General features: G+C 39.6%; 1 protein-coding gene across 6 annotated transcripts in view; it reads right to left on the reverse strand.

Annotated features, from left to right (window-relative positions):
• Positions 1–6,305: 6,305 nt before the first annotated feature.
• ARFIP1 (ADP-ribosylation factor interacting protein 1) overlaps positions 6,306–14,502 on the reverse strand; it is a 38,362-nt gene continuing 30,165 nt past the window's right edge. For all 6 annotated transcript variants that reach the window (XM_010159446.1, XM_010159451.1, XM_010159448.1 and 3 more), the window contains one exon: positions 6,306–6,461. In XM_010159446.1, coding sequence (XP_010157748.1) covers positions 6,306–6,461 — 156 coding nt within the window. The remainder of the gene's footprint in view (positions 6,462–14,502) is intronic.

Below are 14,502 nucleotides of genomic sequence, written 5' to 3' on the forward strand. Positions count from 1 at the left end.
AGTGGAGCCCAGGCCTGCGGTGGCTGAGGTTACACCACCCCAGCTTACAGTTCCGCAGCCAGAGATCTGACCTACTGGTCTGGCAGGACAGCCCGTCTCATTCACCCAAATGAAAAAAACAAACAAACAAACACCCACCCAAAACATATTCCAGCAAAAGGAAGAGTTATGGAACACCATGTCAGAACCTGGCCATTGCAGCTCAAGACACACTGAGTGAAAACAGTTCAGCTGCAGTAAACGGCAGTTCCTACCACACCACACATCTCCGCTTGGCAGGGTTAGCGGCAGCTGGGGAGGACACGCTCAGCTTGAAGCCAGCACGGACATTCCTCGAGAGTGTCGGGTCACCCCCGAGGTCGTCAGCAGGGAAGCACATTGCCACTTGGACTGTAACTGCCTGTGTGGGAACCACAGAAGCTTGTTTTCATTGCTGCCAGCCATGAGCACAAACGTTCGCTCCAAAAGACGGAAAGAGCAAGCCAAACAAGAGACTTGCATAATAGCATTGTATTTAAAAAAAACCCAAAACCGAACAGGGCAGCAGAGGACCTGGGAGCCAGTCTGGATGTGAAGTTAAACTCTCCAACTTCTCACCCTGTGAGATTTTTCCCCAGAACTTTTCCAAAACACAATGTTAGCAAATTAATTTTAAGTGTTCAGCTGATTTTTTTTTTTCTTTCTCCCTAAAAGTCTGAACACTCAGCAGGGAAAGATTTTGCCCACATTGCTAAAATTCATCCAAGATACAAACAACTGAAAACAGGTCTTTACCGTAGGAAGTGTTAAGCAACTTTAATAATAGGTAGATTGAGCAGCCCCACCTATAATAAGCAACAAATGCACCTTCCTAGAACAGATAGTATTTAGATGGGTTGGACAAATCCTATTGTTAATATTCTGAGATTTCTAGTTAACGAAAAGCTCAAGACAGTTTTCAATATGACGACTACTTCTTTTAAGGCATTTCCTTTTTTTCTTACGAGAGGAAAAAATGCCTTTTGTAAACTCTGCTTTTCTTTAGAACACAAAGCTTCTGGTGCTTTAGGCTGAATATGAATTTAATGACAGATCTAATGGGAGCAAAGCATTTTATACCTTCTGCACAAAAGGCATCGTTATCTTCATTACAAGCCCTCATTTCTACAGTGTTCGGACAAAGGCAGGAGAGAAGGTTAATTGTGACACTTCAGACACTGTAAACCCAAGTTCTATTTGGCTTCAAAATCAAGCAATGTGGTAGTTAACCTCTTGAAACAAAACCCTGCAATTAATTACCACTATCACATAAAACTAGTATGATGCATACACGTATGTAAGAAAGGCAAATCAAGACTGAACAGGCAACACTAGTTTTTAGTATTATTTAACTCTTAAGTGCTTAAATTTACAGCCTTCAGTGTTCTTAAAAAGGTTGCAAGGTGTGTAATTATTTTTTTTAATTGGCACAGTAAAGCATACTATTTGTTAAGTGCCATTTACTAGGAACACAGTGCTGATAGCTGAACTGTTCCTGACTGAACCAAGGGATTTATGCTGGCATAAACAGTAGTAACATGGCAAACCCAAACTAAAAATTTGTTTCAGGTTTACTCTGTTCTATATCTGATCTCTGTGCTTAATTAAGAAATGTTATCACACAGCCACACTGGTACCCATCTCAGTTCTACCACCCAGTGATGCAAGGGAACTCTGTAAAGACACTCTTGATCTCTTTTTTTTGACCTCTCCTATGAAGAAAGGCTGAGAGAGTTGGGCTTGTTCAGCCTGGAGAAGGTTCCAGGGAGACCTTATAGCACCTTCCAGTACCTGAAGGGGCTACAAGGAAGCTGGGGGAGGACCTTTTACAAGGGCAGGTACTGACAGGACAAGGGGTAACTGGTTTAAAGTGAAAATGGGGAGATTTAGTTCAGATATCAGGAAAGAATAATTCCTTACAGAGAGGGTGGTGAGGCACTGGAACAGGCAGCCCAGAAAAACTGTGGATGCCCCATCCCTGGAAGTCTTCAAGGCCAGGCTGGATGAGGCTTTGAGCAACCTGGTGTAGTGCAAGGTGTCCCTGCCCATGGCAGGGGGGTTGGAACTAGATGGTCTTTAAAGGTCCCTTCTAACCCAAACCAGTCTATGAGTCTATGATTTTCTGCTTCTCCTAGAATATCAGACATTTCCGTTCCTCCAATAGCTATTGTCTGTAAAACAGTTTCTCATAAAGAGGTAGGACAGAGTGTATTTGCTTAGAAAACAAGGCTTTTCCCACCCATAGCAATTAAAAACAACTTGAATGTGCATTTTGCCGAGTGCATGTCCTTAACAGAAATACACTACCAATAGTGGACAGCTCAGAATCACTGCTCCTGCCACCTTCCTAAAAGAATTCTCTTTTCAAAAGGCAGCTGAAGTGTAAATGGTAACGCTTTCGCATCAGCAGTCTCAGCAGTAGGAAACAGATTTGCAAGCCATAGACTGAGCTTTAATGGCCAAGGCTCTGCAAGGTTCATACGCTGCTTCTGTGTTACACTACAGGGACTCTGATGAAACAGCAACACATCACTACTCCTTCCCGCTACTGCTCTATCAATTGATGCCCTTCTCCATGACAGGCACAAGCCACCCTACTTGCTACTCCTATGCTACTTCCTTAATTCACTTCCAGCTATTGCCATGGTTACACACTTTATCTTCCTGGACACTTGCTTCCCATATAAGACTGACAGAAATGAAGAGAAAGGACCTTGGTGAAAAACGGTGCAGCGAGGTGAGCGAGACCGCTGTCACAGGCACAGAAATGCCCTTGCTGTGCGCAGCACTAGCTTTAACACCACAGCACCCAGAAGAACCCAAAGATGTCAAAGAGCTATTAACTAGTACAAGTAACAGCCAGAACAAGGAAATATAAACCAAGGAACAGTCAAGTCCTCTGTGGATCCTCTCATCAAAATAAAAGGCTTTCAATTTGACATGACTTAGCTGCCAGTGGGTAAGTCTGGGGTGGGGGCAATCAAAGTACAAGATTAACGGCTAATTAAAAAAATCTGTGACTAGAACAACCTCCACATCAAGCATGCAACATGGAAAAGATAACCAGACTAAAAAAAACCCTAAAGATAATTGCAGATGAGGAATGCTAAATAATTATAATACCTTATTACTCTTGTAACACCACAATAAGGAACAAGAGCAGATAAGCAGGGAAGACAAACTGAACATGGCCCCAGCTCAGTTCAAAACAGAGTTGAGGGGAACATTTAGCTTTCCTTTTATATTACTTTGATCATTTTTTGAAGCAGAGACAGAACAGATAAAGCTGCTGGGAAAACCAGTTGACAGAAGATTGAAATCAAGCTGTTATTTTAATGATACTGGTGTGTTACTATGCTCTACTCACATAAACCTCTCTTCAAATATAGATACATTTTGTAACCAGAAAGGTTCTTTGTAAGGGCTTGACAAAGCCCTAAGTGTGCCAAAGAGCATGTTTTGAGCCGAAGAGCTGTTTGTAGAATTCATAGAAAGCCAGGAGTGCAGGTAACTTACAGTACAGTCACTGAGAAATGAAACAGCCCCGGGGTCGTCATTTGGTAGAGCAGCTACAGCAGCTTAAACACCATTAACTGCTTCGAATTCTTCTTCCTGAGAAACCTCAGACAACACTAGAAGCACTAATGTGATAACCTGTAACAGAGAGAAAGTCTTTCACAGACAAGACTCTACTAGGTGGGTATGGCCCTCTTGTCAAACAAACACAAATCCACCCTGACAACTGTCTTTACAGATACATGCCAGCATTACAATCAAGCCATTCACACAGCTTTTCCAATATCAGAAAAGCTGACAACTGTAATTGCTCCCCATTAGAAGTTTCAGAAGTATCTTCCTCATATGATCTCCTGAAGCAGAAGTGTCTAAATTTGGTGCCATCTGAAGAGTTAACTTTGAATACAAGACATGAGCTTGACTTATTTCATAAGCACATAGGAACAGGAGCAAACAAAAAGTCAGAAGTACTACAATAGGATATTAAGCTGATTGCCTTTTGATGGATGGAATATAGAGCCCTCTTCACTGAGGCTAACAATTAGGACAATTGCTTCCATGAGCAAAATGGATGCCATTCTTCCTTCTCCCTGGTATTAAACAATACACAGTTTTTAGTAAATCATCTCTTTTGTCCAACCTTTGCTTCCAGCTGAAGAGACTCTGGCAGTTTTATGCCATTACAAAAGTTTGGGAGCAACACAATACCACGTGGGTCATTCCTGCATAAAAGGCAATTTCAGATTCAAGTTCACCCTTACCGTTTCTGCCGATCTCTTACTTCTGGGCAGGGACTATCCTCAGCAGGAGACGCACGGATCTGGGATAGAAGCCAGTGGCACATGATCCATATGCATCCTTTTCCTATAGTGTTCCGAAAGCTATTTCGGTTGTAGTCAGTAGGTTTGCATTCTCCACCTCTGCTAAATGCTGCTGTCTACATTTCCTAGCTCAACCGCAGAGTTATACAGGTATTCTTCCCTGCACCATTGCACCGCACGCATGCTGTGATTCAGAGACGGGGAGGTCAATGGCTTCCATAAGAGTTGTAAATGTAATCAAGTGTCCTTTTGAAGTTTAAGTCAAGAATTACATAAACTGAAAGATTAGTTTCACTGTGAGTCTACACCCAAGTTGAACTTGCTCAGTATAAAACCATCCTGAAATAAAACAGCAGTGTTACCACCTCGTACTGTTTTACCAGAATTTCTTGGGCAGGGGCAGCAATTCAGAAAAACAGGACTAAGCTTTCACTGCAGAAGCTGGGTTCTACTCTTAACCATCACGAGTCAAGGGAGTTTGACTGCAAACACCTTTAATATGAATACAAAATTCACATAGGATATACATTCTGGGGAACATAGATGGTCTATTACAAGAGATTCTGACAGAATAACAACAGAAAAAAGGCTCCCCGTCAGGCCAAGAATTTAATGAGGAATGATTAAAAAGTTTGATTTACAGTTACATTACAGTCGTGTTAAGCACTGAAAACTTGAAGAACGTCAGCTGAAAGGCATTTGAACATACAGTACGGTAAATCATACAATCCACACCTTTGTAAATAACATTTGAAGTATTTCATTTTACTTGAGAACACAAAGCAACACAACATGTGCAAATAAAGACTCTAATATATTGAATTTAAAATGTCTATGATAAAATTGACATATAGTTTTACATTTAAAGGACTACACGATTGATGGAGAAATGAAAAAGTATCCTCCATGTTACTCCCCTTGCCAAGGTATGCTTTTCAGTTAAACAGAAAAAACATACCAGCCAGATTTCCTCTCAAGATCTACCTGCCCATGAAGGTTAACTAAAGTATTAACTTGCTCTAAGTGTAAAACAAAACGGCATTTACACAGTCTCCTTCACCTTGTTGGGAACTGACAAACCATTATGTGAAAGGGTTCTTGGATTATGTACACTGGTGGAAAACATTATAAAAAGGCACATACCTGTGATTTAAGGCTAGTACGGTATTTGTTTCATAGAGAAAGTAACATTTTAAATGAAATAAGTACATTGCATGGTTGGCCTACTCAGCAAACCACTTGGTGCAAAGCAAAAATGTGTGCTTAGAAGCCTCAGACTGACAGTGATTCTTGCTTTAGTGTTTTTCCTAGGTTTCGGGGTTGTTTTTTTTCCCTCTCTCCAACCTATGATGGAAAGGAACATCTTTTAAAAAGGCATTTGCTGCAATTCCACTAGTCAATGAGCCATCTGCTACCGTTGCCTTACATAACGATATCTCATATAGGCCTTATTATTAATCTGCAAAATATTCTTTTAACTCTCTCCTTTTAAAAAGTCGTATGAAAATTACTAAAGATGTTTTCTATATTCATGTATAAAATACCAGAAGTTGGAACAAATCATGTAAACATCCATTTGGAAATATTTTGACTAGCCACCAAAATGACCAGAAATCAAACATCATTTGTCAGTGCAAATCTATAATAGTAGTTTCCCCTCCCTTCCTTGCCCTGGCTCCCACCCCCCGCCTCCCCTGCACCATCCAAGTTACAGAAATAACCACCAACCTTTACATACAAAAGGAGTGCTCTATTTGATCTGAAAGCAATGACATTTGGTTACCTTAAAGTCACCCACTTTCCCACCAAATTCAGTTTTACAGTATTATAAAAAGGGGGAAAAAATTAAAGCTGTATGTGCAAGAATCACTACAACAGTCCTTCAACCCAACCCTTTGTTATCAGATCTACAGATTTTAGGTTAACATTGGGTCCTCTTCTCTGATCCAATTACTGTTCTTCAAGCCAGGATGGGGCATCTGCTCCAGGAGTTTTCAATTTGATGTGGAACTGTTTAAGTGTCTGTTCAAGCTGCTTTTGATTCCCAGCAAAGTACGCTGCAATGGCATTGTGGAACAGAACAAGCTGATTGTGCAATACCTTAACCTGCAGGCAAGGATAGGGATAGGTCAGGAGGAGGCAGCAGATTGTTAAACATCACAGGTCAGTTATATTAAAAAAAAAAAAGGGGGGGGGGGGGGGCATTTGAGATGCTCAGACTTCATACCGGATTATTTAACAGTAGTTTAAAAATACAAATACAAAGCTATTTAACATTTAAGCAATGTAGAGTTTTCATAAAGTACACTTAGCAGTCAACACCAAATCAGTATGCACGGACCAAAAGCAATTCACTAAACAGCGCAGTGTTATCAAACACCTGATTACAAGTACTTGACTCCTTGAAATTAGATGTCAAACCTCTGTTTAAGATACCTACCTGCAGGCCAAATGGACTTCCCTGAGACAGTATACGACAAATGCATCACCTAAGTACACAGTTCATTTATTTGCCCCTCCTTGCAGAGAATTGCTGTTTTCCAGCTCCTGCATACCTAAGTCAAATGAAAACAATGTTCTTTTCCCAGCAATATTTCTTGCCCATCTCCTGTAACACAGGATTATTTAGAGCACTAGGGTCATTATCTGAACTGTAACAGTTGTGCAAAGTAGTCACAAAACATACAGGTCACAGCAGTAATCAAAACCTGGGGAGAAGAGCACAAAAGCAGCTGGAGGGTGTCGCTTCTTCTCTTCAGCCTCACCTATGATGACGAGCTATAGCACTGATGAATTCAGAGCTAAACATATTACACGTTCACCCTAGCACACCAGTAAACCTCAAGCTGTGAATGACGAACAGCAGTATGCTGAAGAGGCAGCTGCCCAGTTTCTCCTGCAGCCAAAACCTGTCCATTCTGTTCCTGAGTGTACTCTCAGCACAGTACAGCCCTACTCTTGTGTCCGAGCTCAGATCCCTACGGTGGTGGCCCTGTGCCCGATTCCATCCTACGAGACCTGAAGCCCAATAGCATTTGGCCAACGCAGAGGAGAACAGAGGAACAGGGTAGCTGGCTGAGCCCAAAGGGAGGATGAAGTACGTACCAGATCAAGCTTTCTCTACTCAAAGTTTGGATCGCTGCCTCATCTCTCCGCACAATCCACAAGGGACAGTCTGCTCCTGTCATGCTGGGAAGCAGAACTATCCTCAGGCCAGGTTTGGCCTATGCCCACCAACTGGCATGCCCGTTTTAACCGGTTATTTGTCTACATGCTATTCTGAAATGCATGCAACTCAACACACAAATACTTAATTGCCTTCATTTAAGAAAAGATCTCAAATGAAAAAAACCCAACATATATTATTAGAGATGCTATTACAGCAGAAGTGTCCTACCTACACTATAACAAAGAAATGCAATAATATGCTTTCAAAATAAAATACTTTGAGAGAAACAATAGGGCTAAGTGTGTGTGTGCATGCACATATGCAGGTGTGTATACAAAAGTTTCATCACCAAAATTTGAAATTTCTTTTAGGAGCATACAGCATTTTTTACCCTTTTTTATTTTACTCAATAGGCTCATTTCACAAATTAAGTTCTGCTCATAAACTGACAACTGTACAGTCCTTTGTACCCTACTTAATTGATAACCTCTCTTCAGTGACTCAAATTTTGGTCTCAGTTGCTCTGACAACTTGAAAATTGCTATCCCTATGTTTTCTCCCTTAACAATTCAGGCTAATTTAACTAAATAGCTGTCAAAGAACAGGCTACTTGCCTCATTCATGGTGTAAAATGGTAGCTTATTCCACCAAAAAGCTCTCCAAGAAAAAAGGTGAGAGGTGTGTATGGTTAGAAAGGAGTTCACCATGCACATCGTATTTTGAGACAATGTTTTCTTCATTCAGAGTAGTCTTCAAAAAAATTCACTATATACACACGTTTTAACATTTAGGAGATGCAGAATTTAGCTAACTACAGTTGTTCAAACAACATAGTTCAGCTTTTCCAAGTCATAAAAGATGGACTCTTTTTCACTTTGTGTGGGAATATATGTATATAAATACATGCGGGGGTTACCTGTAATATTTTTGGGATGAAAATTTTTATGCCGTACAAGTGGAAAACGTCACAACAATATAAAGGGTTTGCTTTCAAAAGTTTAGCAGTAGACTCTTTCCTGAGCAGATTCTTTCATCACTGAGACAAAAGACTTGACACAGTCCAAGCTAGGAATTCTGCACAGGAGTACACTTAGTGTTCTAACATATTCTCAAAATGCTACAAGAGTTTTATTCAGGCTGTTTATAAGAACTCAAATGAAAGCAGCCCAAGCTCATCAATTTGAGACCAAATTTGGTACTTGGTTAGGGTAGCTTTTAACATAAAGCTTCTGCGAACTGCCTTTAAGACTTCTGACAATTTTATAAACTCAGTCAGACCTAGGCTCAGGCATGCATGTGCACACACAGACGCAAGACTTCACAATGTAGAGGCAGATGATTTGGACTAAAAAAAACCCCATGTTTTATTTTGGTGGAGTTTTCTGAACTACCAGAGCTACCTCACTGCACCAAGTTCTATCCCCAAGCCAGATCGTTGTGGTGTAAATTTTGTGATTGTTATCAAACTGGTTGCAGAGGTTCAAGGTGTCACAACTTCCTTCACAGGCTGATTGCGGGATCTTCTTACTGTAGCCTCCTTTAAGTGGTCTTTTTCCTAGCAATTTAATCTTAAAGTTACTTGAGCTGTCTGACATCGTACAAAGAAGCTCTACACTGAGCCCTACTATGAAGTCACAGCCAGCTAAGAGAAAAGAGAAAAAGCTGTAACATCCCAAATCACCTCATGTCCACTGCAAAAACACCTGCAATCACAGCTAAGAACTGGACAATGAGAATTCACTTACAGCCAAGTTCAAAACGAACCAGTTTTCCCATGAAACAATCTCAGCCTTACCCACTCCCGTAGCCAGCCGTTGACTCCTACTTCCACACTATGGTTCACCTTAGCCCTCTGTTGGCAAAACATTCATGCAGTTATGTAGTCAGTTGGATCAGGGAACAGATCTAGATTAAAACTAACCAGACAACAACATACTTGCTTTAACCTGGATCAGTTCCCCAATCTGATTCTCTGCACAGCTGCAAAAACACTTTTGTAAGCACAACTGAGAAGGCAGTGTGGGGGAAGGGGGAGAGAGGATGAAGGGACCACTTTTATTTTTGGCAGCAAAGCCTGGAAGTGACTGTCTGACTACACCGCTGAAGGCTAACTCTTGAGCACTGAGCTGTAGCACCTATTCCAGGGAGCGAGCATCTGAGGATTTGCCTTTCAATAAAAGAATGTTAATGGTACGCTGCTAAAATACAGGTAACAGTGGATGACTAGCATGCTTGTCAAAAAGCCATCACGTTTTACAGTTGAACATCATTTAAAATCATCATTCCTTGTTAATTAACTACAGATATCTATTTGTTCCTAATTATGAGAAGGGTAAGCACTCCATAACAGACTTGGCAAACTTCAGTCTCAAAACAAAACTGAACTTTGTGGATAAACATAAAAAAAAAATGGGCATGCCTGAAACAGAAGACTCAGGTTTCATATACAGAAGATACTGTAGGTTGGATCTTCGTTCTCACATTTCTTCTGGCTGCTCTTAAATTTTCATTTACTTTCTAAATATTGTCCTCTTCTCCCCACCTCCCTCCAAATACTGTGCCATGGGAAATATGGTAAGTACAGATTTTTTTTTTTTTACATCCTCCTCGTTCAGACTGTTTCAGCCATCTCAACAACCAAGACAACTACTCCCATGGTAGTTTTTGTCAGTTTGTACCTCCTCACAGCTATCAGAATCCTCTCCCCTAACTATCTTTCAAGTTATTTGGTCTCAACAGTTGCACCATCTGGGTTTCCATTAGACTACAAGTTGCTTTCATTTGTAGAAGCAAACATTTAAACATCAAACTCCTGAAGTGCAACTCACAGAACTGCATTCTATTTCTTTTTTACACAGAGAGGTTTGACATTTCTCAAGTACATACACAAGAAACAGTTTTTCCTTTCTCAAAAAGACAACACCCTTTCAAAATCTTACCAGGGGCAGAAATCCTTAAGCTAAGAACAGGGCTCCATCCTTATTTAAAAAAAAATTAACTATTTGTAAGCTACAGATTTTGATGGCAGCTATTCTTATGCTCACTGCCCAATGCCACAAACATTATACATATTCCATACACAGAACTCTGCCAGTTGGGGATAGCACCAATAATACTTTGCAGTAACAACACCAAAAAACCAAAAAAAATCAGTTCTAACCTCAAAATAAAATGTTACAGCCAAAGTGAGTAGAAATCTTGTTTATCTTGGTTTTACAGACAGAAACTTGCAATCCCAGCTTTACTGTAATTCAGTTCTCTGAACCTTTGAGGGTCTTTAATGGAAGTATTAACATATGAACCCATGAGAACAGTGACAAGGAGACTGCAACCACGTGATGCCCTTTCTTCCCCTAAATGTAGGGCCAGCTGGTTTACGGCTGTTTGGCGACATTCGCAGCAGCACAGACCAACCGGAACCCACCAGCCAGTTAAACTGGCTTTACAGTTCCTTTGCAGGGACAGCTTCAATCACCTCCTGGTTTTCCCTGCTGTCCTCTTATGTCATGCTTAGCCAAATATGGGACAAAACTTTTGAGTGGGAATATAACTGAGTGCATAGAGTGGAGATGCACTTACAAAAGAGTATCCAGGATTCTGTTTCGACATTCATTTGTCAGGCAAAAAATATACAACTTTTTTTTAAATGTTTAATATTGGTCAGACTAAAAACATTCATTGGAAGATACATGAACTGATCTATCTAATCTAAAAATTAAATTCTAAATTGCTTAATTGCCTTGCTAGGCCAAGGTTTCATTACACAATTCTGTTCCCAACACAGAAGTGATAAGCTTGACACTACACTGTACTACATCCTCTAGCAATAGATACATGACTTGAATCCCAAAGGTTTACAGATATACAATAAAAAAGTTGCTTGGCTACCATACTATTTTCTTACCTAAAGAGGCTTCTCCAATTAGATTAGAACAAATATTAATTCACATCTGGATTCAGCACCATGACAATACGTATTAATGAAGCTGACTATTAGAGATTTACACATTCTGGTATACCGTAACGAGTCTGGCAAAACCATGCCTTGATGTCGCTGCTCAAACACTAACCCTCATTCGCCTCATATGCAACAAGCCTGCAACAACACAGGCTTTCTAAAACAGGCTGCAAAAAGGCCCTTTGTGAGAGATTGAGTAAAACCAGTATTTTGCCTGTTTGATCTTCCATTATTTTCATCTCCCATTCTATTAAATGGGCACCAACATGGTCCTGGGGACAGACACTCAAAATGGCAAGTTCCTGCAACTAAGAATATTGTATCAGTATAACCACTGTAAATGCCCTCCCCAGGACTACTGTAACATCTTAGTATCAAAATCACCCTTCCACTTGGAAGTTGAACATCCTATCAGGTCTGCAGTTTAAGGCACATCCTAAACAGTGCACTACTCCCACAGCTGAAGCAGCTGTGTTAGACACTCATACAGCTGTCGCGATTGCTCTCTTCCTCCCTTCTTTCTTCTCATTCATGCTAGGCTCGTGATGTATTTATAGATGTTTAAATTATGATGGATCATAGCAATTTTTGTCATGTACCTTTGGAAAAAGTAGAACATCTGAGATCATTAACTCTAACCAAAATTAAGAGTTCCTATGCTTACTGATCCTGTATTTAGCAAGTTAATTGACTTAAGACAGTCGCATACACTTCGTATGAGGCTAAAAATTAGAAGTCATGTTTATAATGGTCATATAGTTGTCTGGCAAATCAACTGTGCTCTCCTAGTACTAGCTGTGGAACAAGTGTGAGTGCTAACAGGAGCTCCCTTCCATTGAAGTTAACAAAAAAAGGCTGACAACAGAAAAAGGAATAAAGATGTCAGATTGGTGAGAACATCTCTCAGATAACCACTGCCTCCACATTAAAGCCCAGGAACAGAAGAACAGAACAAAAACTATCAAGAGACAGATGCAAGGTGGAAAAGAAGTGCTCCCAAAATGAAAATTTAGGATTAGGATCAATATTACATATTGTTTACTACAGCAAATCCTATACAATAAATAAAAAACACCAAAGTAAAGCTTACCTGAGTAAAGCCCTCAGTAGATAATTATATTTAAACCAAGATTTGACTGTAAAGGAAGTCCTTTCTATGGCTTATTTGGGAACAAAATTACATACAACCTTTAATAAATATTTTGACATCTCCAGTATCAAAACTGAGAAATGTTAGCCAGTGATAAAAAGGTTTAAGCATGTGAAAGTCCCCTCTGTATTAATCTAAAAGAAAAGGCAGGAAGGAAAAAACAATCTCTTTCAGAAACAAAATTTGTAGGCTGTGACTGCTAACAGGATGCTTGATCTAATTCAAGACTGTAATTAGGAAAAGAACTTCACTACTGCTCCCTAAATGATATTATTTAAGTTTTTTTTTTTTTAAAGATATGGAAGCTTCTTTTTGTACAAAATGGAAATAAAATTCTTTCACTCTGGAGCACCCCTATCCGTATAAACATAAATTGTTCAGTCTGTTATACAGCTAATGCAAACCAAGAGGAAGCAGGGTAAGTGCTATTTTCAACTAATTTGAACTTAAGCATCAGAATTCCTGTACAGATATAAGCTGGGAGGACCAAACAATTTCAAGAGAAAATAGGTACATTATGTTAGCAGCAAACAATTTACTAGAAGATGAAACCAAAGGGGAAACAGATACATTCAGTATACCCGTTTTCAAACCAGCATAATTTTAAACCTCAGTTCCTATAAGCATTTTCTAATGTGAGCATAAGTTTCAGCACTTAGACCTTGGCTTGTTCAAGAAAATTAATTTCAATAAGGATTTTTTCTATTTGAAAGTTAATGGGCTACAAGTTCAGCAAGAACAACAAATGAAAGTCAGGGCAATACCAGTTTTTGTGAGCTGATGAACCAGATCATGCTAAATGGCTATGTGATTCCAGACCCCTGGTCCTAATGCAAATACCTATATGAAGTAACAGTGTTCAGGAGCTACATTTTTAGCATATACTATTTTGGAAACCAGAGGATTTGATGATTTTCTCAATTTTTTTTTCTTCTCATGTGTTGATAGTTCATGTTTATTTCCTGTCTGCCATCTTTATTCTAAGTAGCTGATGCAACTGTGTATGTGATAATATATTATTGGATTAAGAATAATAATCAGTTTTAATTGGCTTAGCTTGTCCCCATAATTTTCCTTTAAAATTTCTTCCTTCCATGCAAGAAACACGGTTTGCTACGGTTGTCATTTGGAGCCACTCCTGTATCCTCTCACAGGCAGTCGGTACCTACATTCAGATCTTGAAAATATATGGTCTTGCAAGACCATAATTTTTACATCAAATTAAAAACAATTTAAAAGGACTTGTTTATCAAAGAAAGGACAGTTTTAAAGTGTGTTGTACACGGCAATTTTATTTTTGCCTGGTAGGCAGAATAGAAGAGATAAGAACCCCATCATTACAAGGGTATAAGTGAAATGGTATGGTTGGAACAAATATGGGAAAACAACACTTCAACAGTTCAAGAGCCATGTTTGGCATTAAGAAACTATAAGGGCATTATAGAAAGGTGTATTTCTCAGTCCACATTATTAAAGGAAGCTTTACTTTCAAGAAGGCTTTTCACAGTTCTCTCACTTTCTATGTGCATATCATCCATGATAGCATTGTCAAACAAATATTACTTTGAATCTTAAATCAATAGTGACAGGACTCAACCATTAAATGTGCTAAATGGGAAAAGTAATGCTTTTCCAAACTTGAAGCCTCCCATAACAACAAGAAACGTACTGCCATAGTGTTTGTCATTGGTAGCTGAACGGCTTGATTAGGGATCGAAGGCTGCCTGCTCTAAAAGTCTGTGTCCTTCAGTGACACAGCAAGAATGCAAGTAGTTCAGCTTATTTTCTTTGCTTCCTTCACTTTTAAATTAAGATATATTTTAAGATCTAACAACCACAGTACTTCTAACAAAGCAGAAACTTCCAGAAC

The sequence above is a fragment of the Eurypyga helias genome, unplaced genomic scaffold, assembly GCF_000690775.1.
Source record: "Eurypyga helias isolate BGI_N326 unplaced genomic scaffold, ASM69077v1 scaffold34999, whole genome shotgun sequence".
In the NCBI taxonomy this organism is placed as follows: domain Eukaryota; kingdom Metazoa; phylum Chordata; class Aves; order Eurypygiformes; family Eurypygidae; genus Eurypyga; species Eurypyga helias.